Raw genomic sequence first — 26,088 nt, forward strand, 5'->3', positions numbered from 1 at the left:
GTTTGGGCAGAGCAGAGTTTGGGTGGTGTCAGCAGAGTGTTGTGGAGTTTGGGCAGAGCGGAGTTTGGGTTGGTGTCAGCAGAGCGGATTGGAGTTTGGGTGGAGCAGAGTTTGGGCAGAGCAGAGTTTGGGTGGTGTCAGCAGAGTGTTGTGGAGTTTGGGCAGAGCGGAGTTTGGGTGGTGTCAGCAGAGTGTTGTGGAGTTTGGGTAGAGCGGAGTTTGGGTTGTGGAGTTTGGGCAGAGCGGAGTTTGGGTGGTGTCAGCAGAGTGTTGTGGAGTTTGGGCAGAGCAGAGTTTTGGTGGTGTCAGCAGAGTGATGTGGAGTTTGGGCAGAGCGGAGTTTGGGTGGTGTCAGCAGAGTGTTGTGGAGTTTGGGTAGAGCAGAGTTTGGGTGGTGTCAGCAGAGTGTTGTGGAGTTTGGGTAGAGCAGAGTTTGGGTTGTGGAGTTTTGGCAGAGCGGAGTTTGGGTGGTGTCAGCAGAGTGTTGTGGAGTTTGGGTAGAGCGGAGTTTGGGTGGTGTCAGCAGAGTGTTGTGGAGTTTGGGCAGAGCGGAGTTTGGGTGGTGTCAGCAGAGTGTTGTGGAGTTTGGGCAGAGCGGAGTTTGGGTGGTGTCAGCAGAGTGTTGTGGAGTTTGGGTAGAGCAGAGTTTGGGTGGTGTCAGCAGAGTGTTGTGGAGTTTGGGTAGAGCGGAGTTTGGGTTGTGGAGTTTGGGCAGAGCGGAGTTTGGGTGGTGTCAGCAGAGTGTTGTGGAGTTTGGGCAGAGCGGAGTTTGGGTGGTGTCAGCAGAGTGTTGTGGAGTTTGGGTAGAGCGGAGTTTGGGTGGTGTCAGCAGAGTGTTGTGGAGTTTGGGTAGAGCGGAGTTTGGGTGGTGTCAGCAGTGTGTTGTGGAGTTTGGGCAGAGCGGAGTTTGGGTGGTGTCAGCAGAGTGGATTGGAGTTTGGGTGGAGCAGAGTTTGGGTGGTGTCAGCAGAGTGTTGTGGAGTTTGGGTAGAGCGGTGTTTGGGTTGTGTCAGCAGTGTGTTGTGGAGTTTGGGCAGAGCAGAGTTTGGGTGGTGTCAGCAGAGTGGATTGGAGTTTGGGTGGAGCAGAGTTTGGGTGGTGTCAGCAGAGTGGATTGGAGTTTGGGTGGAGCAGAGTTTGGGCAGAGCAGAGTTTGGGTGGTGTCAGCAGAGTGTTGTGGAGTTTGGGCAGAGCGGAGTTTGGGTGGTGTCAGCAGAGTGTTGTGGAGTTTGGGCAGAGCGGAGTTTGGGTGGTGTCAGCAGAGTGTTGTGGAGTTTGGGCAGAGCGGAGTTTGGGTGGTGTCAGCAGAGTGTTGTGGAGTTTGGGCAGAGCGGAGTTTGGGTGGTGTCAGCAGTGTGTTGTGGAGTTTGGGTGGAGCGGAGTTTGGGTGGTGTCAGCAGAGTGGATTGGAGTTTGGGTGGAGCAGAGTTTGGGCAGAGCAGAGTTTGGGTGGTGTCAGCAGAGTGTTGTGGAGTTTGGGCAGAGCGGAGTTTGGGTGGTGTCAGCAGAGTGTTGTGGAGTTTGGGCAGAGCGGAATTTGGGTGGTGTCAGCAGAGTGTTGTGGAGTTTGGGCAGAGCGGAGTTTGGGTGGTGTCAGCAGAGTGTTGTGGAGTTTGGGCAGAGCGGAGTTTGGGTGGTGTCAGCAGTGTGTTGTGGAGTTTGGGTGGAGCGGAGTTTGGGTGGTGTCAGCAGAGTGGATTGGAGTTTGGGTGGAGCAGAGTTTGGGCAGAGCAGAGTTTGGGTGGTGTCAGCAGAGTGTTGTGGAGTTTGGGCAGAGCGGAGTTTGGGTTGGTGTCAGCAGAGCGGATTGGAGTTTGGGTGGAGCAGAGTTTGGGCAGAGCAGAGTTTGGGTGGTGTCAGCAGAGTGTTGTGGAGTTTGGGCAGAGCGGAGTTTGGGTGGTGTCAGCAGAGTGTTGTGGAGTTTGGGTAGAGCGGAGTTTGGGTTGTGGAGTTTGGGCAGAGCGGAGTTTGGGTGGTGTCAGCAGAGTGTTGTGGAGTTTGGGCAGAGCAGAGTTTTGGTGGTGTCAGCAGAGTGATGTGGAGTTTGGGCAGAGCGGAGTTTGGGTGGTGTCAGCAGAGTGTTGTGGAGTTTGGGTAGAGCAGAGTTTGGGTGGTGTCAGCAGAGTGTTGTGGAGTTTGGGTAGAGCAGAGTTTGGGTTGTGGAGTTTGGGCAGAGCGGAGTTTGGGTGGTGTCAGCAGAGTGTTGTGGAGTTTGGGTAGAGCGGAGTTTGGGTGGTGTCAGCAGAGTGTTGTGGAGTTTGGGCAGAGCGGAGTTTGGGTGGTGTCAGCAGAGTGTTGTGGAGTTTGGGCAGAGCGGAGTTTGGGTGGTGTCAGCAGAGTGTTGTGGAGTTTGGGTAGAGCAGAGTTTGGGTGGTGTCAGCAGAGTGTTGTGGAGTTTGGGTAGAGCGGAGTTTGGGTTGTGGAGTTTGGGCAGAGCGGAGTTTGGGTGGTGTCAGCAGAGTGTTGTGGAGTTTGGGCAGAGCGGAGTTTGGGTGGTGTCAGCAGAGTGTTGTGGAGTTTGGGTGGAGCGGAGTTTGGGTGGTGCAGAGTTTGGGTGGTGAATTAATGCTTGGATGAAGTGGATACGGGACTTGAGAGGTGTGATGTTTGGTGAAGTAGAGAGGGGTCTGTGTTTGGGTGGCAACATTGCTGCCTGCCAAGGAACCAACAATCAAACACGTCCTGCATGTTGAACAACTAGCTCCTGGCCTAACCTGGCATGGCTTCTGCAAAGATACTTCCATGAAGGTTACAATCGACAGTATGTCACTATCAGGGATGACAAAACCCTGAAAACACTTCTCACGTTCATGCCGCAGTATTGTAATAGCAAGATGCAGTAATGGCACTTAACAACATCTTCCTTCCACCTCAATTCAACATAAAACCTGTGAAGATCTGGGGTAGAACAGGTCTTCAGCAACCCATGCTTGTCGTAACAGGCGACAAACGGAATCGGGTGGTCAGGTTCGCTGACTTGGTTAATACATGTCTTGTAATCCAATTGTGTGGATCGATGCTCATGATGTCAATCACTGGATTGTCTGGTGCAGACTCGATTTTTTACAGGCCACCGTCATATAGCTTGAATATTGCTTAGTGCAGTGTTAAACAACAAACAAACAATTCAACATAAAACATTCTTTTCCATTTATCACATGAAATATGTTACATTTATTCATAATCCTTCACCTGAATACATATCAAAGAAATTAAATGGTGCCTTTTAAGACCCCAAACACATAAAATATTATCACTTATATCACCACCTCAAATATTTAGTCAAGGAATGCAGCCTCCATCCAACAATCTTGAGTAAGAAAAGAGTCACAATGTCAAATGATTTGATAGTGATGGAATTGGGCGACACATCTACCGTGGTGGGTCTGTTGCCCAACTATCTGTGTACCTCATCCCTTGTGTGTCTGTAGTAACACACCCTAATGTTAGGCTGCATTCATGCACATCCTGCACCCGCTTGTATCACTAAGGCAACAACAGGTGCACAGTCCCTCGATTCTAGTAGACACCAGCTGCGCCTCGTGTAACCCTACGCCACTACACACTCCATGGTTGACACAAGGAGCCAACAGGAGTGTTAAGCATTTGTCAAAAGTTTCAAGCGTTTCATATTCCGTTTTCTATTCACATTTCTTCTTTTGTCACAAGATCCCATTATCAACACACAGACCGATGCCTCTTAAAGGGACTCTTCAGTCAATATAAAAACACTTCCAAGGACACAAAGCTCTCTATTTCAGCCTCACCTCAAAGACATCTTTGTGACATCCCAAGTACTTGTACTTACATCCTGAACACATATACACAGATTAATAGCTTTCTCCTTGTTCTGATTCTTATTTCTATGATGTCTTCCTCACTAGAACGTATAAATGCTTGAAGGCATTTACAATCTCTGATAATATAAGCTCAACTTACTCAGTGAAGTCCAGGCTAGAACATGCACGCTACATGCATTGACGCACCAGCATGCGCACATGCGTGTGGCTATATAAGCGCAAAATCTTGAACGAGATGTAAAACCCCATTTCAGCTCATCACTGTATTTAGCACTGCTTTGATCACTAACTCAGTCATGTAAGTGCAAGACAAGCTAATGTGGAAGAAAACCCAAACTTGCGTACTACTTAGATGAACTCCTCGCAATCTTAATGAGTAATTGATGACTCTGCTATTCTTATGGGGTGTCCTCATGCAAGATGCAGCAACAGACGTCACCTCCTATCACAGACATTGGTCATCATCAAGGCGTGGCACATTTAAGGTTAATCATCACCACTTTGACTGAAACTGAGGAGACCAAATTAATGAGGTCCTGACATTTTTTTCATGGGGATGTACAATAAAACTGAAGACGTAGTTGATGAGTGAATTTCTATTTCTTCATTCTTAAATCTGATGTTCCAGTAGAGATGTTAGTACTTTATCAAGGAAGAATGTGACATTTCGGTACAAGCATCGTTACAGAAATGTTGCACTGAAAGAAAAAAGAAGCTGATTGTTTGTTTGTTTGTTGTTTAACACCACACTCAGCAAAATTCCAGCTATATGACGGCGGTCTGTAAATAATCAAGGCTGGACCACACAATCCAGTGATTGACATCTTGAGCATCGATCCACACAATTGGGATCAATGACATGCATCAACCAAGTCAGCGAGCCTTACCAACCGATCCCGTTAGTTGCCTCTTACGACAAGCATAGTCGCCCAAGAAAGAAGTTGAGATATGTACGTCAACCCTCTCTTCCGAGATACAAACCCTTCTAAATGCCGCTTAAACATACTATATTTAGTGTTGAATTCTTGAAAAATGGTGCTTCAACAGTTACTAGACTAACGCTTAGTCTCTGAAAACATATGTTAAAAAGCCGATTCCACTTAAATTGAAAAGGAGCCCCCAGTAATGAAAGAGTCCTGTGGAAAAAACAAACTTGCTTCATTTAGTTCTATATCAATACAGTTAGGGCTGGGTTAGGGGGAAATCATTGAAATATGATATGGTTCAAGGACTGAACAGAGACTGCAACAGTAACCAGCAAAAATGCTTCAAGTGATCAGTCTCAATGTTTTTACGTTTACCGGGTACTTAAATACAAGTGGCCTTCCAAGTAAATGTGTTTCAGTGTTAAAGATGGCCCTCTCCTCATGCCATGATTACGTGTTCAAGATACTGTGACGTTGTACAGTGCATTTCGTAAACAAACAACAGCTACTGGCCTATGGCGTCTAAATGACTTGGTTATTGATGAAACAGGTCCTCAATACATATTCATTTCTGAACGGCTTCCATTGACACACAGATTTTCAAACACACATATATGGAAATTATTATTTGTGGTACAAACGGCTTCAGCCATCATTTTGTGTTGTAAAGGACTTCAGTTAGACTAAAATCTAGTCTCTGAAATGAACATATCGTACATAAAAAAACAGTTGTTTAGTTATCTTAATAAAAATATAATAAAAAGGAGCCCAGTGACTCTCTTCATTCCTGATACTGCAGTGATCTAGACTTGCCAAACATTATAGACTTGCATGGGCTGTATTTGATATATATTTGTATCAGGGTCTGTAAGACAGACTAGACTTCAGTCATCAGTTTGTGTTTTAAAGGACTTTAGAAAACTATTTGATAATACATTTTTATTAATAGCATGTTAGTGAGGAAATGCATTCACAAGCAGTGATACATTAGATTCCCTTCTTGAAGAGTGTAAAGAAACTGTTGATGCAGTTTTCACAGTGCGATCAAACATCAGTAAAGTATGTCTACAATGCCACCTTTCATTACCGAATTCAATAACATGACAACCTCCCCCCCTATCCCCACGTGCCACAGACCTGTTCTCTGTTTAAGTGAACAAGTGCACACCAAATGCTGCCTTCTTATATCAGCTGAATAGCCATTCAAAACGGGAGTCAAACTTCAAAAGCGCTGAAAACCTCAAATCTAGGGGGTGAATACTTGATTCATTATGACTTATGAATGGGAACTACTACTTCTGATAAACATTTCTCAAATCTACCCAATATCCCGTCCTGTTCATCGTTGGTTCATTCTTTCATTAGTGAGTGAGTCAGTGAGTCAGTGAGTGAAGTTTATTTTTGCTTAAAACAATATTTCAGTATAAATAGCATGGCCTATCAGCTTAGTGTGGGAAGAAAGCTTACAGTGATGATGTCTTTGATTTTTACCTTCAAACCTTCAAGCACAGGTATGGAGCTGACAGACCACAAAGAATAATCAGGGTGAACACGGGATTCAAACCCAAAATCATAGGATTCAATAACTCACTACGGGATGCAACCTTGCACAGCATATTGTGGCACCTTGACGACTTGGCCACCCATGACCCCTTCCCAGGTGAGTCAGTCAGTGACTAGGAATATAACCGCCGTAACAGTAGTGCAGTCATATCACAACATATGTCAGATTGATGAGTGAGGAAAGAAATGGCTAAGATAACAAAATATGGTATGATCCTACCAGGCCAATGGTCACAATTGACTCGAACCTTGGATCAGTAGATTTCAACCTACAACCAGCAGATCCTGGCATCCAAGGGAAGCAACTCTGTATCTTTTGTCCTTTGGACCCCCCAAACACTACCTCTGGAATGTCCTATATCAATATTATACTTGGCACAATTCTGGGATACTGAACTTCTTTTTTAAAATCTTGTACATAATGAAAACAAGTGTCCCATCACTGCAGGCTAAACAACTTCTTGACATATAACACTTCCCATCGGTGCATTTTTAAAAGGATTCTATGTCATGAAAACTGTCTTTGTCCACCTCCTTCAACAGCCATTGTTATGGAAATTATTTCCAACGTTATCCTGTCTGAACACACACTGTGGGATGACATTAACTATACAAGCAGTTTATAGGCAAGTATCATCTTACAAGTCATGGAAGGTGGGCAGACGTGCTTCCTGCCTGAATCATGATTCAGGGGAAAATTGTGAAACGATTAATCACATATGATAAGGCCTATCTGTTATCTTTTACAACGGTTTTATTACCATAATGTTGAAGATTCTGGTTATTTTAAACACGTAAACAGCATAATGAAATCTGTACAATCAAAATTGGATCACAAGAGATGCTTGAATTTTCAAAATTCTTTTAAGTATAGATCAGTAGAAAAGCTGATACAATAGGCAAAAAATGCAATTTTGAAAAGAATCCTGTCTCACAGGGGGAGCCTATTCTACACTGCATGGCCATAAACTTACAGACAAATTGTACAGTAAATCTCAAACTCAACAAATATCGTTCAAGACAATTTTCTTGATTGTCCTGACAGAATCCAATTGACTGTGGGAGATATTGGCAATCTGTTTGTCTCAAACAACAGACACTTCTAACTGACAAATATGTGATGATGTTCTTGACTTCCTGTTAATGAGCTTTCACTGTTATTGGTGTCCAACATGAAAAGGCTTGAAACCTTCTTCTTAAATTGTTTTCTACCTTCAAGTTCTAAACAGCTCCAATTGACATCTTCTGTCATAAATCAGACATCAAATGCTTAAGGTGACCATGCCCCATACTGCGGATCATCAAGGATCCCCAGTGCTTCAAGTGAAACATTCACCGTAATTGGAGTCTATCAAAAACAGACTTGAAAATTCTTTCTGCTTGAATTGTTTTTAACCTGTTTCTAGTGGGCGTGTATGGTTTTTTGTCGCTTTTAGCAATTTTTCATCAATATAAGGGCGGGGGACACCAGAAATGGGCTTCACACATTGTACCCATGTACAAACCCGGGTCTTTGGCGTGATGAGTGAACAACGCTTTAACAACCCCACAACCCCTAACCTGTTAAGCTCCAAATAACATTCACTGACCTACAATCGAAAATAAGAGACCACATGCTTAAACTGAGCATCTGACCATTGAGGTCGCCAGGATTTTGAATTGATAAGGTATCACTGTTATAAGTATCTATCATAAACAGGCTTGAAAACTTCTTCTGCTTTAAACATTGTTTTTAATAGCTGCAAAAAACATCTACTGACCAACAGTCTAAAATCAGAGACCATATCGACCCTTCTGACCATCGAGGGTTGCCAGGACTTAAGGTTATAGGTGTCTAACATAAACAGGCTTGAAAACTTCATCTGCTGTTTCCACCTTGAAGATGGAAACAGTTTGAAGCTACGTAGCCACTACTGAACCTCATCTTTCAAATGATCATTCCTCCTGACCAGTGAGACGTCAAACACAAAAGACTTATTGTCATCCCCCAGTAAACAGAGGCACACCTCTCTACATTACATGAACCAACAGCATTGTCAACACCTAATACGCAGAATCATTCGAGTCCGTCAAGCTAGCACAACAACATACGCTGTTATCTTCCCTGTAAACAACAACATGGAGGGAGCCCCATAAACCTGCCTTCACTCAAACTTCCTGTTCCAAATATGTTAACATGACAGGTAGGATTTAGGCTTAAACTCAGGAAATACACCTTGGCTTGTCTTTTGTTTCTAAAGGTAAATCTCTTTTCAAATATTGGCCGAGTTTTTCTTTGAAAGTGGACACTGTCAGAAAATACAAATGGCTGCAACACAGTCGTGTGTTTGGTGGGTTGAGTGTTTGTAAAGGTTGCAATGTCAAGTCTAAAAAAGAACTGCCATGAAATGAGTGTACGGGTTTCTTAACAGCACTGATTGAATTGAAGCTAAACCCTGGGGGACTGCTGTTACACAATAGGTGCAGTTGTGTGCATGCGTACCTCTGATCCTTCAAAACTATTTCTTTGTGAGTTGACAGGTATTAAAAGTGGTGAACAAACGATCTATTGGCATAGGTGTGTTTGATTACTGACTTCAAGGAATTCACATAAACCACATAAACCCACATCATAAAATCAAAGTCAGTGCATTTGGTGTTTTGCATCTCCAGGAGAACCTCACTTATTTAAACCTTTAACTCAAATTATCATTTGATGTCCTGTCAGATTCCCTATCTGCACAATGGTCTGATATGAGCACTCTGCTAAGCTAAACTATGAACTCGATCTGCTTAGCTCAACTTTGAACAACTCAACCTGCTTAATTAAACTAAGATAAAATTGATCGGCTAAAGTAAACTATGAACTCCATTTGCTTAGATCAACTATGAACACAACCTGTTTAATTAAACTATTAACAATTGATCTGCAAAGCTAAACTATGAACTCGATATGCTTAGCTCAACTCATAATGAACAAATCAACCTGCACAATTAAACTATGGACAATTGATCTGCTAAGCTAAACTGCGAACTCGACCTGCTTAGCTCAACTATTAACTCAATCTGCTTAGCTCAACTATGAACCACTCGACCTGCTTAGCTAAACTATGAACCACTCGACCTGCTTAGCTAAACTATGAACCACTCGACCTGCTTAGCTAAACTATGAACCACTCGACCTGCTTAGCTTAAACTATAAACCACTCGACCTGCTTATCTCTATAAAACTAGTTACATTCATTTTCCTTAATTCTATTACAATTAGATAACTATTCTTTTAGCTTCATATTGATAGCTATTGATATAGTATAAGTTAACTACAATCACAAGTTCTTTTGCTTCGCATCTTGTGTGAATGCAAACCACCTAAATAACCAAACAAAAGTAATGTCAAATTGAGAAATGAACATTAAAAATAAAACTGTCACACAATGCCTCTAAAAGCAATGAAGAAAAATATAAAACCATATATATCTTTACTTATCAATTGATCTTAACATGTAAGTACAATAATGTCCTCAGAACATCTACATCCTCAAGACAGATTATGCAATCTAAAATATATTTGTTGTCAATGTTTTATCTCGTCACGATATGGCTGAAATATTGCCGATGTGACGTTAAATCTTAATTCACTCACTCACTCAAGACAGAAAATGTATTCCAAGCATAACTATTTCATTCTTGAACTGATCGAAGGAAGTTGATTTTACCACAAAGACACGAGTCCATGCGATGAAACAGTCATATTCACTAAACACCAGTCACCTTCATCATCAAGGTCAACCAACACTAGGAGACATAAACACCAAACTTCAAAAGAGACAGAGCCAAAGGTATTAGAGCCAAAAGGGTGGCAAGGTCATGTGATCCTGTCATGCTTCATCAGATGACAATCATATCAATAGCAACATATGCTGAAATATCTTCTTCCAAACTTGCTACTCACTAAGTGACTCAAACAGTGCGATTAATCCTATAAACTAAACACATTTGGGACAAATCCCAAACCAGCATTAAACTGAAATGATTTCACCATTACACCAACTGAACCTGTTTTGTTAATAATCAAATCAGGAGCGCTCCAGGACAATATTTATGATCAAGATTTCAAATAATTTCCTCCTGTGTTGGGACTGTGGTATGGCTATGATCAGCTCGGAGCATTATTTCTCATTTCGATGATTCACTCGAGTTCTAATGGGCCCATAAACCATGAGATGGACCTCAAGCAAGAGGTATAATGTATGGTAACAGTAACGAACTTGCACTTCCCAAGGACCCTAATTTTCTACGATCTTTTCCAACAGCTCTTTTTTTTCGTAAAAAATGTCAAGGTTTATAAGATTTCTACGAAGGCCTCGAGGAAAAGTATATTTACAAAAAGCTTTAGTTCTATTTACACGAATTTCCTTGACTTTGGTGATGAATGTCAAAGTTGATGAACTCATTTCCATGACTTGAAATTGAAGATGGCTGACAAATTCAAATGGTATCCATCACTCCATTTTTCGTCCATTTAATTGATAAGTAAATTTACAATCAGTATGAAAAAGATACACTGCATATTAACTTTTACCAAATAATAAATTCATATTGAGAGTTCTGATTGAATATACCTGCATCAATTAATGTCAACATAATAGTTTTCACCATCAGATGTATTTTTAGCCCTAACCCATAATCAATATTTTCACATCACATCACATCACATCACATCACATCAACAAAATGACTATCAATAACAATCCTTGCCAGAAATGATTTTCAAAAGAACCTTAGCCACAATCTTTATCCTAGTCCATTTTTCATTGCCCTTCTTATTTGAAGCACAGGGCCACCATGCAGACGGCAACTGCTGCACAAAACACATGCGTAGCTGCAACCGACGTATCTGTATGTGGCCACAGAAATCCACACTATCTGTGAGATTGCAGGGTGGTAGGAAATCTGTTCCATTTACTCAGTGTAAAGTTCACTTGACATGAAGGGCAGGTTGATCCAGGAGTGTTCACTTCTTTGTTGCCCGGGTTACACAGTCCACTCAACCTGCTACTCTGAGGCATAGTATAATTAGTCCTACTTTTGTTTGGTTTTACATTTTTCAATTGGTTTTTCCATTTGTATATCTGGTTCATGTGTTACACCATTTGACTCAGAATTGTTTGCAGTTATAAATCTTCAACCTGCGCAGTTGACAGTCAACAACATAGTGTAGTATTGATGTAAATAAATTTGCAGCAAACATTTACTTTTCATCAAAAATCATATTTTCAGCCTGTGGAGAATGGAAATAGTTCAGTGAGAGGCTGAGTTGGGTTGAGTGTGACTTAAATTACATCGTGGTATGTGAGTTTACTGTGGGAGAAAAACACAAAGTGAGGTAGATATAAGATGTTCACAACTGTTGTGAAAGCTACAAGCACCAGGATGGTGCTGACAAACAAAGAATCTCATCAGATTGAAATATGGGATTCGAACCCTTGATTCAACTACAAAGGGGCACAACTCTGCACAAAAGGGACACAACTCTGCACAACAACTACACTTACTTTCCAAGGGGGTTGACACTGGCCTCTATAGATCTCAGGTACTTGCATGCTTTGATGTTGTCAGGGACGTCAATGATACCTGCAAGAACAAAGAAATCATGTAGACTGAGGGCCTAATGCATCAGACACAACCACACATCCAAAGTCTACAGAGTCATGTTATATCCTTGATCAGTCTTTCCTTAGGATTTCAGCTTATCCATATTCAATTACACACTTTAGGCCAGGACAATTGTACAACCTTGTTTTACAGACTGTATTTTACAAAAAGAGGCAGAGAGCAAAAACATACTGGCAGGTTGAAGCGAGTCTATTTTCCCTAAAGCAACTCTGAAAATAATGTCATAACAAAGATGCAGAAACAGATAAATGTTTTCAGACATTTTGTTATCTTTATTGATTTATTTGTGTTTTGGCAATATGAAGGGTAAGTTTTTTTGTAAAACAAGGAATTGAACTGATCTGGCCCCATCAACAAGGAAATATACAATTTTCTTGTCAATACTATCAGTAAGTGAGTTGAACCGTATTTCAATCAGATCAAGGCATCTCAGCTTGGTACTGGAGGAAAGCCCAAAGTGATGCAGGTCTCAGACATTTACCACTTTGGTGAAACCCACAAGCACGGGTATGGTGCTGACAAACCTAAAAATGAGATTTGAACCCATGATCATAGGTTTCCGGTGTGCCAAAGGGACACAACTCTGCACATCGGCTTAGCCGACTGAGCAACCTGTGCCCCCAGTTCACTTATGAGGTTACTTTATCAGTAAGACATCTGAAGTTCCTAAGCTGTTGCTCACACACCGTATTCCATTGCTTACCAATCTATCAAAAACTATATAGCTTCTAATACCACATGTGAATAAAACTCATTTAGATTTATAACCATAAAATGGTGATTTATTATCCAACCATTAGTCCAACAATCCCTCACAACGCTCTCAAATCAAAACGCAATAAAGATATCAACATCTAATCTGCACTTATATCCACCACCTTATGATCGAAAAGAATGCTGAGTCGTGGAAATGTGCATCTTATCTCTGACATCCTAAGCTCTAGACTGCGAAGAACATTATTGATTGGAATTAAGATTTCACAACCCAGGGGTTTAAATAAACATCACTGGCACTGTGCCAACATGACCGGGCTACAAACAAATTGATACTGTGGATTAATCAACATGTTTATTATTCCTGGAGATGATTCTTGTAATCATATATATCTTAATAAGAATATAAATACATTTTGACAAATGTCAGAGGTGTACAATTTGGTTGAACAATTTAAGATCATTTTAGATCATTTTAGATCATATCTACATATCTTTTTTAGTGCAGGTTTCTTAATGTACTTTTTATCTTGTGTTTGTTGCCAGATTGCCAAAGTAGATTATTGAAAGAGTTTCCCTTTTGATAAGAGGAGAAACAAATTAGGAAATTTAGTTAGACATACAAAGAATGTGCTGAAACATCAACATTGGCTTCGAAATTCAAGATTTTTAGAAAAGCATTTTAAAAGATTCCAGAAAAGAAGTACACACTGATTATGATATAGCGACTCCTTGTTTTCAAACTGTTACCCTTTGAACACAAGACATATAGAAGACTGTGGTTTATTCCTTAATTTAAGAAGAGTGAGTTACAAAACTTCATATCAGCTTTGTTTCAGACACTTAATGATGACAACAATTTATGGAATTAAAAAAAACAATACACCAAGGTCATCATTAAAAGCAATCTGTCCAAGATATTTTAGCACAGCAATAATTCTCAATTTAAGGATGTACCGTATTTGCTATATTAAGTACCCCAGTCCAAGAAGTATTTCCTGATCAACTCCTAGACCAATCTGTGAGTAATCCTTAAAAACAGATCGCACAAAGCCTGAAATTTTACACAACAGTCCTTATTTGTGAATATCATAGATTTCTTTACAGAACACACAGCAGTGTAGAATTACTTGACTTGTGTAGGGTTTAAAAATGCCCCCCATTGTCAAACCACAATTTTTATCTTGCAGATCAACAGCCCCTACAAAAATGTCAATTAAAAAGTGGTCAAATGTAACAAATGTAATATTTGATATTACACTTTTTTAGTAAAGTACAAATTCTAGTACTGGGTTGAGTTCCATCTTTCGCATCTTAATTTTCTGTGAAAGTTGAAAAAATCCTTACATTCTTTGAGTGTTTCATCTGCTTTAAAAGCGTTTGAGTGTTCATCAGACTCTTGTGAGGTCCCCAGTAATGCCCTTACATTAACTCATCAATAACTAAACCATGTTCGATACTTAAGTGATTAGGGCTTACAAAACAACTTGACCTTCCATAGTATCTCAAAATGTCAACCCCATGAAAGCAATCAGACAAAAGTCTGGCTCATTATAAAATGGCAGCCTAAGATTGAGACGATTCACCAGCATCTACACCGTTCTACAGCGCCATCTACTGTCAATAACTGCTGTGCACAAAGTCAATACAACCGCACCTCACTCCGCAAAGATCAAAGTGAAGTGCGAGTCATCATGTTCGGACGTAAATGTCGCCACATCCTCAACACCCTGTCAGTGGAGCCATGTTTTCCACCGTTGTACACGCCCCTGACTTAGACCCACTTTTAGGATTTGGGAAACTTTGACTGATTCTTAGTACAAGACGCTGTGCACAGGAAAAGTTGAGTGATGGCGACAGTTGGAATGTTTTTTGTGATCACTACACACACCTGATTAATATAGATTAATTTGGAGAAACTTAGATGGTTAATTTGAACATCTCAAGAAATGACAAAAAGAAACTTTTGGGGGAACCAAAAAATCAAGGAGACATTTTGTCAAACTTTCTTGTACATATATATCATTTCAGTAAGTGTCTCAAAAGTTAAAAAAGAAAAAAAAAGAAAACGAGAGTTTCTCTGACAATGAAATAATGATTCCTCCACAATTTCAGTTTTTCAAATCCCAGTTACATCGCTTTCATATGTTAGTTTCTCCAAAAAAAACTGAAGTGAACAATTAAAAACACACAACGCAGTTGATAGAATTGCACTTGAACTGTACCAGAATTATTCAAAGCATTCAAGAAATCTGTCCGTAATGGAAAACATCCCTTCCTCGCCCATCATCACCGCTTCAGCAAACTCAACAGGCCAAGCCATCCGGACAACACCACTTAGGTACTCCAGCTCAACTCTGTCAGGCCCAATACTGTATTAGGCATGACAAACATTCAGATCACATTTTTTAAATATTGTAGCTGATGAAATACTTGAATATCCTAAATATGTGAAGCATCTAATTATTTAATTACAACATGAAAATAATGAAAACTTCACATGCAAAGGCTATGTTTGTGTGTCATGTAAATAAAGGACACTTGATTTATTATTGTTAAAATATGTAATATGTCGTATGGAAAACATGGTCTCATGAGATGAGTTCCAGGGCAGGATCCATCAAGCTCAGTTAACCTTCTGATTGTTATCAACAGGTCACCAGCAGGTGCACTAATTACTGCAAGGTTGTGGTACTAGTGTAACATACTTATTTCATGAATATTTCATTGATATTAACTGATTAAGATGGACAACATACAGGATAATGATGACAGTATATGTCAATCAATTTGCCAATTTGTCATGGTTCTAGGGATCAATATTAATTACAATGTTCAGCTTCTTTTTTTCTGTGGTAATCAATCATTAATCTCTCGTTATTCATTAATGATTTTTTTTTGTAGTGAAATTACAGTATTTAAGCCTGGGGTTTATGAGAATATCTCTTATTTTCTTTAATGGTCTGGTGGGTGTTTTGTCAGGATTTGTCGTTTGTTTCTACTTTTTAACAAGTAATGTTGATAGTTTTTGATGATATTGTTCCCTGGTAAAGCTTATAATAAAGCACCATGATCAGGCACTAATACATGTATACTCATGGCATGAAAAATAGGAACAGCAAATGAGGAACACGTGTTTCACATGAAATTTTGAGTAGCCCAAAGATAACCAGAGCTTGATTGATAATGGAATACATTTCAATCAGTGACATGTCTTGTTTAGGGAAGATATTATTTCTTGTGAGTTAGTCTTTTTTCTGTGAAAAATTGGTCGACAGGTGGGAATTTTAAAATAATGACAGGATTTTTTCTTTTGTTCTTTAAAATGTGAATATGTTGTCGTGTGTGCAGTGTTAGCTCAGCGTGTTGTGTTATCTAACCTGTGTGTGACCTACTGTTTTACAGTTTATCCTATTGTGTGTACAAATGTTTTGTGGTGAACACAGAAGCTTGCATTCGGCTAAATAAAACAAATTTATTTATTTTTCGCCTTTTTAAAAGATCAGCGTAACCTGGAAACTTATAAAACCAAACGATTTTGCCTAAGAATACTTTTCAAGAGAATACAAATTAAAATGCCCTTTAGTGTTCCTCACATCACAAACTCATCCTACTTGGTATTCTTTCTTATGCTGTGTAGGCTGAGACAATGTTGATATGAGAACCATTTCCAAGTTTTAGTAGGTGAGGTGAGATGAAATGGAGCTCACTTTCAAGATTATTGTGCCTATTTTGCATTGTGCATGCATGTGTGCATGTGTGTGTGTTTGTACTAGCCCGGACAAATGCTGGTTTTATAATGCTAGCCCACTGAGATACCATGCCACAGTTTAGCTTGCAGATCCCACTCTGACACACTGTACAGACTCCATGCTAACTCCAGGCAGGGTAACAACAATTACCATCTTTTGGATATAACATGGCCGGGGACCGAACCATCGACATTCCGCTTCCTGGAGCTCTATCCACTTGTCCACGGTGGTGCCAAGAGTAAGTATCTGCTGTGTTTTCCTTATCTGCGGCTGATTTGGTTTTCACAGACATTTACATTTACACCCCAAGTCAATCTACAATCCCTCATGTGAGAACTCAAAGAAAGTAGAACCAGCGAAGCAGTCCTGTAGCCTGCTACTTGTCCTACTTACCCAACTTCCCTTTACCATTACAGGGTACTTGCTATGACTTACCATTTTTACTGAAGTCCAGTTCCTCTAGGCTGGCAAGGCTGGAGATGGCAGGAGGAATACTCTTGATCTCATTGTCACTGATACTCAGCTTCCGCAGGCCGTGGCAGTAAAAGAGTTCCTGGAAGTCACAACAGAGGCGTTATAAACTATATCAACCCACTGTTATCAGAGCTTCACAATGGAAGCATTATAAACAATATCAACCCACTTTTATCTGAGCTCCTGGACGTCACGACAGAAGCGTCATAAACAATATCAACCCACTTTTATCAGAGCTCCTGGATGTCACAACAGAAGCGTTATAAACAATATCAACCCACTTTTATCAGAGCTCCTGAACGTCACAATAGAAGTGTTATAAACAGTATCAACCCACTTTTATCAGACCTTTGGACGCCACAACAGAAGTGTTATAAACAATGTCAACCCTCTTTTATCAGACATACTGAACGTCACAACAGAAGTGTTATAAAAAATATCAACCCACACTGATCAGCATTGACAACCATCAAACACATGCGCTGCTTCTTAATTATAATGTCAGTCAAATATCAACTAAACTGTCAGCACCATAATAGCACATAACTATATGCTACTGTGTTCAAACCCAACCATATTTGTCCAAAAAAACCATATGTACAAACTCATGCCTCCACGATAATTTTCTATCTGATTACAGTCAAAACGACAGAAGTAATAAGTTCGCTCAAAGCCAAATTCCAAGCGTTCACACTCAAACACCGCAACCAACAAGCCCTGGTGAACGTCAACGTTTACGTAATTAACATGCTTCTGAAAGTTCTTAATTCCTTCCCGCATTTTACACTTCTTTGAGTGGCATTTAGAAGTTGGAATGGTAACTAAAACAAAATTGTTATGGATGAGCAACTTCTTTATTACAATTGGGCGACGTTTCGGTGTAGATTCACGCATTTTACACGACAATAATAATCTATCTACCCTTCCATTTGTGTGTCTATGATCATCTCATCAGGAAGCCATAACCAGGGTGGATCGTTACCATCTGGTGACACAGTCTGACGCCGTTATCACTGCCACTCTCAACATGAACAGTACATACCCTAGCTCTCAACAGTAACTCCATTACAGTGCTGCTAGGTGCAAATCTAATAAGATAAAGGCTGCCGTGATATTAGCCACAATATTGCTGTCTATGCTTTTAAACATACTTCTTGTTGTTTTTTGTTTAACGCCGCACTCAGCAATATTCCAGCTGTATGACGGCGGTCTGTAAATAATCCTAGTCTGGACCAGATGATCCAGTGATTGACATCATGAGCATTGATCCACACAATTGAGATACGATGACATCCATAAACCAAGTCTGCGAACATGACCACCCGATCCCGTTAGTCACCTCTTACGACAAGCACAGTCGCCACTAACGACAAGAATGGGTTGCTGGAGACCTATTCTATCCCGGATTTTCACAGGTCAGAATTCAAGATAAATAACTCAACTATCTAGCCATTGTAATACAGTAAGACATTTATTTAGCCTGATGACTTTTGCACTAACTGTACAAGCAATTATAAGGGAAACCACTACGACACCCTGACCCTGACTCACAATATCATTTGGGTCATACGACCGTTCTGTGTCCAGTCTTGTTGACAAAGAACCAATATATCACAAGTTCATATCACAGTACACTTTAAGATATTACTAGAAAATACTTTCATGACAAGTTTCATGACTTAACTTTTGTAATTTTTAAAATAAACCTGGTGAAAGTTTGAAAAGATAAAATGTTGACAGCATATCAAATGTACCTTCCTCCATGACAGCATTGGCTGATACCTGGGCTCCTATCACAGCGTAATCAGAAGAGCTATGTCTTGTGTCAAAAGCTATCTCTAAATGTTTGTGTGTGCTTTCGCTTTAAGATTAAAAGCAACACATCTCCAATTTAAAATTATTTCTGGCAGTTTGTAAGAGATTTGAATTTCAAAAACTTGGCATCAACCCAGGGATACAGTCCAAGATGGCTTCGTCAAACAACATGATCTGCTGCTAAATATTGGAAACAAACAATTGTCAAACATTTATCTTATGTATGGCAATATATATATATATATATATATATATATATATATATATATATATATATATATATATATATATATATATATATATATATATAAATAAGAATGCAGTGGTATATATTTTAAATTATGCTAACTCACATCATATTACCTTATATCAAATGCAGAAATTTAGACTGAAGTGAAATATGGTGCATGCCACATTGAAAAATATTTCAGACATATTACCCCATGTCTGCTTAATCTTTGAGGAAAGCCAAAAGTGATGCAGGTCTTAGATGTTAACATCTTTGTTGAAACCTACGAATATGTGTATTATGCTGACAAATCCAAGGATCATAACTAAATTGAATTAGGGTTTCAAACAAATGATCATAGGATACTGGTACATCTAAGGGACATAACTCTGCACATTGTAGCACCATAAATAACTAGGCTACCTATGCCCTCCAGATTCATGTGAAAACTTAAAGGAGGAATCTGCTTTATGATCTTGATCTCGTTGTCAAACTGAGACACTGTATGTATGTAATTAGGGAAATCATCCAGTCCTAGTGGGGTGGGGTACCCTAGTGGTCAAAGTGTTCACTCATCACGCCAAAGGCCCGGGTTAGATTCCCAAGATGGGTGGAATGTGTGAAGCCCATTACTGTTGTGCCCCGCCTGATATTGCTGGAATATTGCTAAAAGCAAGGTAAAACCACTCACGTACACACTCAAAGTACTAGATTACTGTAAATTGTAAATATTAGTTCACAGCCAAACAGGTTGAGTTTAATGATTGAATTAAATTTGCTGGGGGCCTGTAATAATCTGAAACAGAAAGTCATGTGTTTTGTTCCTGAAGGCAATGATCTTAGGGCCCCTGGGAATCCGAGGCAGACATCTGTAAACACATCTTCTTGCTGAAGTTACACAAAGTTACAAAGAATAAGGAAACAAGACGTGGTCCTTGTAGCCTCAGGCCTTCACTTTGAACTTCCGACATCATCAAATTTTCAATATTATCTATTGTACCGGGTACCTCAAACAGTTTTCTGATACTATCAGCAAAGAATAACATCCTACCCCTATCATCAAACACAACAGCATGAACTAAGACAATGAATGAAGGTGAAACTCAAGATGGCCGCCAGCAGTGACCATTTACGTCTGCCAGAAACCTCATTTTAAGCATCAGCTTGAGGACACCGTCATCATAAGATTATTTTGACAAGTGTCATCACACGTTCCTGACTATCTGGTCTGATCAGGGCACTGATGGGGGCATTTCCTGAAGATCAGTATCACTTTCGGTCACTTTCAACTCAAACAAGTGTTGAAGATTGGGATCTGCCCAGGGGCCTATGGACAGTCACTGTGATGTGGTATAAATATGTCCATTAAAATAAAATGCAAATGAAAAGTAAAGGCAGTAGAGGTATAATAAAAATTATATGCTGCGAGAAATGAGATACATTTATTTTTAATTTAAGTTGCCCTGTTCAGCAGTTGCTAAGTTGGAAGTACTCCCCAATCTCATAAAATGTGTAAACTTCTTAGATGTAAAACACTTATGTAATTTTTGACACATATAAATAACTCCTTCATAAATATTTAAACTTGAGAAATGATATTTGAGAATATTTTGACATCCAGCCATGTTCAAAACATATGGGAGATAAAAAACTCAGAAGTGGGAATGCAGGAGTGTCACAGGTATATTTTAAAAAAATTATTTGGCAGTAATAAGAACTAGTGCAGCTCACATAACAATAAAAACAAATACATCAAAATGCATTGACAGTCTATGTTTACATCCCTTAAACAGTTGATTAAAAGTAACACCAAATAACCCGACCCCATCAAAACTCCTTTCCCCCCCCCCCCCCTTTATCTCCCCCCAACCCCTACCACCAGCTAAAGAACACCTCTTACAACAGGGTCAATGTACATCTAGTATGCATAACAAACAGTATTCACCAGTCTATTATGACCTCGATCTACCCTCACCCCACATCCACCCGCCCCGCCCCGCCCCTCACGTACAAATCACCTCCCACAACAGGGGGCAATGTACACACAGTGTGTATATCAAACAGAATCATAACGACCCCTACAGGACCTCCAGGATTGCAGCATATGATAAAATGACCTCCACACCCCGGGGTTGGCGTCCCCTCGTGAGAACCGAGTATCTGTCCCGTGTCACAGACTTATGCCCTTCTTTACCTTACACTCACGCGGGACTATCTACAAACTTGTTTGTATGCATTTTTGACAAGTACGTGCTGGGGCCGAGAACAATGGCTGCTTGTAGTCCCATACCTATGTGTACTGTCAGAGAGCGATGAAACCAATCCTAGCAGGGCAAAGAGAAACATGGAACTGTGTTGACTGGAGTTAACCATGCACAAAACCTACCTGTGGGGACACAATAGACTATCATGTCTGGCTATGTGATACCACCTCGGACTGGGCTACCTAACGAGATTATGGTCCGTTATTGCCAATCCAGCCATAGAAATATGTTACACACATAACAGTATTACCCTGTGTACATAACTGTTGTGTTTTCTTCGTGGTTGGTCATAATCAAATACTGAACCCAAACCGAAAACTGGTGCCAAGCCAGAAGGCTTCCAGACAGAAAACTGGTGCCAATCCTGTAGGCTTCCAGACAGAAAACTGGTGCCAATCCTGTAGGCTTCCAGACAGAAAACTGGTGCCAATCCTGTAGGCTTCCAGACAGAAAACTGGTGCCAATCCTGTAGGCTTCCAGACAGAAAACTGGTGCCAAGCCAGAAGGCTTCCAGACAGAAAACTGGTGCCAATCCTGTAGGCTTCCAGACAGAAAACTGGTGCCAATCCTGTAGGCTTCCAGACAGAAAACTGGTGCCAATCCTGTAGGCTTCCAGACAGAAAACTGGTGCCAATCCTGTAGGCTTCCAAACAGAAAACTGGTGCCAATCCTATAGGCTTCCAGACAGAAAACTGGTGCCAATCCTGCAGGCTTCCAGACAGAAAACTGGTGCCAATCCTGTAGGCTTCCAGACAGAAAACTGGTGCCAATCCTGTAGGCTTCCAAACAGAAAACTGGTGCCAATCCTATAGGCTTCCAGATAGAAAACTGGTGCCAATCCTGCAGGCTTCCAGACAGAAAACTGGTGCCAATCCTGTAGGCTTCCAGACAGAAAACTGGTGCCAATCATCTAGGCTTCCAAACAGAAAACTGGTGCCAATCCTATAGGCTTCCAGACAGAAAACTGGTGCCAATCCTGTAGGCTTCCAGACAGAAAACTGGTGCCAATCATCTAGGCTTCCAGACAGAAAACTGGTGCCAATCATCTAGGCTTCCAAACAGAAAACTGGTGCCAATCCTATAGGCTTCCAGACAGAAAACTGGTGCCAATCCTGCAGGCTTCCAGACAGAAAACTGGCACCAATCCTGCAGGTTTCCAAACAGAAAACTGGCACCCATCCTGTAGGCATCTAAACAGAAAACTGCTCCCGAGTTCCAACAAGAAAACTGCTACCAACTGGTTCCAACTCTGTGAGGTTCCAACCAGTAATTGTTATCATCGGTTCAAAGAGATGCTTGTCATTTATAAGATGGATCTGGTGGTTAGGCTTGCTGACTTGGTTTATTACAATCCTCATGACGTAAACCACTGGGTAGAATATAGCTAGAATATTGCTGACTACAGTGTTACACAACATTCACATGATTAATTAAGTTTAGCGACTACAGGTACATCTACTTATAACATTCCCTCTGTTTTCTTTGTTACCCTTTTTCAGAAAATCCAATTTCAATCAGTCCAAAACATTATACAACTTTAAGGTACAAATAGAACGTGGATGTCTATAAAAAAACAATTGTTATTCACATAAAAAATCACTCTCTACTAGGGGCCAAATGTACATTTTTCCTGACTTACTGTTTAATGTTTTTTTGTAAATCAGCAAAAAGCGAAAGTGAGAGAGATTAGCGGATTTGACTTTGAACAGTATTCCAGTTATATCACAGCAGTTTTGCAGCACAAAGCGAGAGAGGTAGTAGTATGATGCCACAGCTGACTTTAGACATGGCTGCAACACCTGCTGCACACCGATCAATAGAGACCCATAGACTGTCTGCACCAAGCTGACTGCACTGACTGATGACACAGCATTCGTCTGCCCGGTGTCTCCGTTTCAGAAAGCTCTTGTGATGTCATCTACTACTTCAGGTTTCTGAATTTCATGTCATTACCTCTAGCGATCCTCAGACGGCTAGATTCAAATATATACTACTCAAAAAAAGTAAAGAACCACCCAATTTCATGCCACAACAGATTAACTATGGCAATATGAAAGAATTGGGAGGTCCTTCACTTCTTTTGAGTTGCATATATGACAACATGAAGGCCAGTTTTTATAAAAACCTTTGTAACAAATATGTGGTTACAAATTTTATAACAATGTGTTTCTTCTCAAGGTAGCTTGAACACCAAGTTTAATGACCTGTCATACCTGTCTCAGCTTGCAAACATTGCCCTAATTTCCAACCCAAATATCGCATTTCAATTTGTCACTCAAATAACTGTAACATTCCATAATACTTCAACAAATAATGTGATTGTGGACCTCTTGAACTGAAATAAAACCTACATTACATCCTCAATCACATCTTACACCTATTCCTTCAATAGTTTAAACTTATTCAACAATTTCTTTCAATCTGGTGTCCCAACAAGATTAATCTGTCAATCAGTCAGCATTTCATGGTGGAATATCATGATGAATATATGTCAGGCTTTTTGTGTTTCTTGGTGTTTTTTTTGTTTGAAAAATCCTGGCTGGTACTAGTGGTAGGTGAAATAAAAAGAAATCTTCTTACTATTTTACTCGGTTCCTCGGAACATTATGTGAATATGTTGCCATGCAAGCAGTGTTAGTTAAGTTGACACGTCAGTCTACAGATAAACCCTGTTACATACAGTTTTTGAAAATGGAACATGTATATAAGTTTACATTCGACAGAATATTTGTATTTTTTCGTAATTTTAGGATCAGCAGGATGCATTAACCAATTTAAAAAAAAAGTCATATGGGCAAAGAAAAGGCAAGCACCTGCTGGGCTGACCTCATCTCCCGAGGTGATCCAGCTGTGTACACTGGGAGTGATCTCACCACCCACACACTCCACAGGCCACAAGCCTACAGGAGAGCATGCTAATGATTTGAATGTCACCAGTATTAATCCAAATAAATGTTAAACGGATTTTCTTACAAAATAAATACTGCCAAAGGTTATAACAACAAGCAGCATGATTTTATTGACGGATGATATTCTCCAGGAGGGATATATAAACATGTATGTATCAATGTGATAATGATAAATATATACCACAACAATATGACACAGACCTCGAACATGGAATATATCAAATATATCCCTGTATACCAGAAGATACATAGTCGTACATTTTCCATAGGTTTATGAACCTTGCTTTTAGATATTGAAATCAGTAGCGAACCTGTGAAAGATTGAAATCAAATCTTTCCGACACAAGGCAAGATTGAAAAACAAGCCTTTTGCAGATAGGATGCACCATCAGAGGGCAACACATCATTTCTGGGAATCATCACTGAGATATCCAGTAGCCCAGATGAATCAACCAAACAAACCAAATACTATGTTTCAGGCTGTTTTTCTAGGTTGGATCGATTGAGTATGCACAGGTGTCTCAGAAAGCTCTCGTGATGTCATCTACTACTTCAGGTTTCTGAACTTCATATTATAACCTTTTGTGATCCTGACTAGATTCAAATATATACTACTCAAAAGAAGTTAAGGACCATCCGATTTCAAGCTACATGTATAACAGATTAACTTTAGTAATATGAATGAATTTGGTGGTCCTTCATTTCTTTTGAGTAGTATATACTATGACAACCATTACCTTTGTAATGAATATGTGGTAATCTATGGGTTAACGCCAGCTTCAGAAATATTTTAGCAATATCACAGTGGGAAACTCCAGAATTGGGCTTTACACATTGTACCCATGTGGTGAATCGAACTCGGGCCTTTGGCTTGATGAACAAATGCTTTAACCACTTGGCTACCCTACCACCCTGTCTTTCTATGAACTACAAGTTAGTAGGTGACTGAATGATCCTTGTATTCCAAAGCAGATATATTACAGCTTTTATACAACCCAAAACAAGTGAGGAACCCCCACAATTTGAAGGCTGTGTGTTGCAATACCCACCGGCCATGACAGATTAACTATAGTCATAGGAACAAATCAGGTGTTCTTTAACTTCTTTTGAGTAGTATATATTTTTCAAGCTGGAGCTAAAACACATTCAACCAGGACAAACTCTGGATAAATTATAAAAGTGAGCATCACTGCACTCCTCACTGTCTTGTCACAGCTGGTCCATCCTTGGTTATCTGGGTCGTATATCTCCCTTCTATTAGTATAAAAACCCTGGACTTACTCACCCCCACAGGAAGTGGCATCGCCATCTCCATAAGAGTCTCCCCTCAAGAGCTACGCACAATTTTCTGTTGCTCGTGAGAGTAATTTGTTTGGAAGTGTAATTCATCATGGATTCCAAACCCAGTTCCATTGGGAATTTCTGACAGTTATTATTTTCTTAACTATAGATTGTATTTTATCATCACACTCCCTACAGTAATGCCTATTCCTCTATATTCTGGTGGCACGGGTGGCCCAGTCGTCTAAGGTGCCGCGATTCGCTGTGCAGAGTTACATCCCTTGGGCACGCCAAAAACCTATGATTGTGGGTTCGAATCCTGGTTCGCCCCGATTATTTTTCTAGGTTTGTCAGCACCATACCCATGCACATGAGTTTCACCGAAGTGGTAAACGTCTGACACCTGCATCACTTCAGGCCACATTAAGCCGGCACACAGTGATATAACAGGAATACTGCTAAAAGTGGCGTTAAACCCAACTCACTCACTCACTCCTCTGTATTCTAGTTATCAGTGCAATCCAAGTCAACTCCACAAAACTATATAGTTGTATAACTATAATAAATATAGTTAGGAATTTCTCTATTCCACTTTGATCATTTATACTGGCATTTGCTGCAGACTTGGGGCAATAAAGCCTCAGAGCAGGTCGAGATAAGTCCATGAATAATAAAAACCCTTCAGACCACCAATTCCTTAATTTAG

General features: G+C 40.2%; 1 protein-coding gene across 2 annotated transcripts in view; it reads right to left on the reverse strand.

The window, feature by feature from the left end:
* Positions 1-26,088, reverse strand: part of LOC124114520 (erbin-like) — a 119,027-nt gene that overhangs the window by 31,017 nt on the left and 61,922 nt on the right. For both annotated transcript variants that reach the window (XM_046475132.2, XM_046475131.2), the window contains exons 3-4: positions 16,846-16,963; positions 11,824-11,902 (exon numbers count right to left, since the gene is read on the reverse strand). In XM_046475132.2, coding sequence (XP_046331088.2) covers positions 11,824-11,902; positions 16,846-16,963 — 197 coding nt within the window. The remainder of the gene's footprint in view (positions 1-11,823; positions 11,903-16,845; positions 16,964-26,088) is intronic.

This window comes from Haliotis rufescens, unplaced genomic scaffold, assembly GCF_023055435.1.
Source record: "Haliotis rufescens isolate VD_foot unplaced genomic scaffold, xgHalRufe1.0.p SCAF_2, whole genome shotgun sequence".
Classification (NCBI taxonomy): domain Eukaryota; kingdom Metazoa; phylum Mollusca; class Gastropoda; order Lepetellida; family Haliotidae; genus Haliotis; species Haliotis rufescens.